General features: G+C 28.8%; 1 protein-coding gene across 4 annotated transcripts in view; it reads left to right on the top strand.

The window, feature by feature from the left end:
• Positions 1-1,529, top strand: part of esyt2a (extended synaptotagmin-like protein 2a) — a 45,441-nt gene that overhangs the window by 31,106 nt on the left and 12,806 nt on the right. For all 4 annotated transcript variants that reach the window (XM_014022036.1, XM_014022039.1, XM_014022038.1 and 1 more), the window contains exons 11-12: positions 845-927; positions 1,143-1,191. In XM_014022036.1, the coding sequence (XP_013877490.1) occupies positions 845-927; positions 1,143-1,191 (132 nt within the window). The remainder of the gene's footprint in view (positions 1-844; positions 928-1,142; positions 1,192-1,529) is intronic.

The following is a 1,529-nucleotide window of genomic DNA, read 5'->3' as shown; positions in this document are numbered from 1 at the left end:
AGTCAAAGGTAGTAAAACATTTTAAAATTTTGTATGGTAAACTATTAGGCCAGTAATTTTTCTCTGCAGAGCATCAGTTTATTGTAAATCAAAGTTTCTGTGTAACAAAGCATCTGCAGATGTTGCATCTATGAAGGTTTTATTATCAAACATTCTTCTTATTATTCAAATTTTACTTCTGCACGTTTTTTTTTTTTTGGCACATGAATGTTTTCACAATTTGTTCTCTTTCAACAGTTTATATATCAATAAAAAACAGTTTATATATCAATAAAAAAACAGTTTATGTATCAATAAAAAACAGTTTATGTATCAATAAAAAACAGTTTATATATCAAAACTTTCAGCTCTTTAAGGACAACCAAACTATGACTTTTGGTACTTCAGTAATGTATACTGTACTTTTTGCGATATTTAGTTTTTTCTGAAAAAGAAKGGAGCTGTCTTCAACATCCTTAAAATTCGTCAAAATGTTCATAAATCTTAACTTTTTGACTTTTGTTTTAGTTCTGCTGTTTAACTATTTTGTGCTAATTTTAACCATCTTCAGCTTCTACTTAGCTGATTAGATTTTTTTCTGCATTTTTAGCTGACATTTAGTTTTTCTGTTATTCTTTTTATTTCAACTTTTTTTCTTCTGTCTGCTATTTTAAGCTTTATATGCATCTTTTAGTTGCTTTTTGCCAATTTCAGCTTTTTTCTGTGTTTTTAGCTTCTTTTTAGCTAATTGAGTTTTTTCAGCTAAACTTATGTTTTTCAGATCTTTCAGCTTTATGAATTCAAACAGAATTTTTGCAGAAAATGTAATTTCTCTAGTTAATATTTCTTTGTTTTTTTTTTTCAGGTTAAAATGTATGAGAACTCAGGATGGGACTTGGAGGTTGAGCTGTTTGATGAAGACACTGATAAAGATGACTTCCTGGGAAGGTAACCAGAAGCTCTGATTCCACTGTGGAAATGATTTATGTAACATGAGGACAATTAATCAGCTCTTGTATTGATAATTTCTTGTTTTTTGAAATTGTTGAACAGAGATTATATTAATTAAGAAGTTTACTTTCTTTAATTTGAGTTTTGAACAAACTTGAATGGAGAGTCTTGGCTTTAAAATAATTTGTTTTATAATATTTTTTGTGTTTCAGTCTTCACATTGACTTGGACGAAGTCAAGAAAGAGCAGAAGGTTGATCAGGTGATGCTTCATGGTTTATTTCAACTGTTTTCTGTCATTTTGCTCCCAAATATTGATTTGGTTTTATTTAAGGCTTTATTGCCTGCAGGATATTATCCGTTCTGGGATCTGAAGTAGATTTTGTTTTAAGACTGACAGGAAGTCAAATCTGGTGTTCCTACATGACATGAACCCCTTGTACCATTTTTCTGTAATTYTGTGAAGTACATGATAAATTTTACCAACATTTTTTGATAACTAACAAATTATGAGACGTAAGTATATAAAAAGCTGACATTTTTTTTAGTTRAAACCTAAAGATCTTGTATAAATTAAGAGAAATCATTTTACTTGACAAA

This window comes from Austrofundulus limnaeus, unplaced genomic scaffold (assembly GCF_001266775.1).
Source record: "Austrofundulus limnaeus strain Quisiro unplaced genomic scaffold, Austrofundulus_limnaeus-1.0 Scaffold315, whole genome shotgun sequence".
NCBI classification, from domain to species: domain Eukaryota; kingdom Metazoa; phylum Chordata; class Actinopteri; order Cyprinodontiformes; family Rivulidae; genus Austrofundulus; species Austrofundulus limnaeus.
The sequence above is the reverse complement of the archived record's forward strand: the minus strand, read 5'-3'. Positions and strand labels throughout refer to the sequence as shown.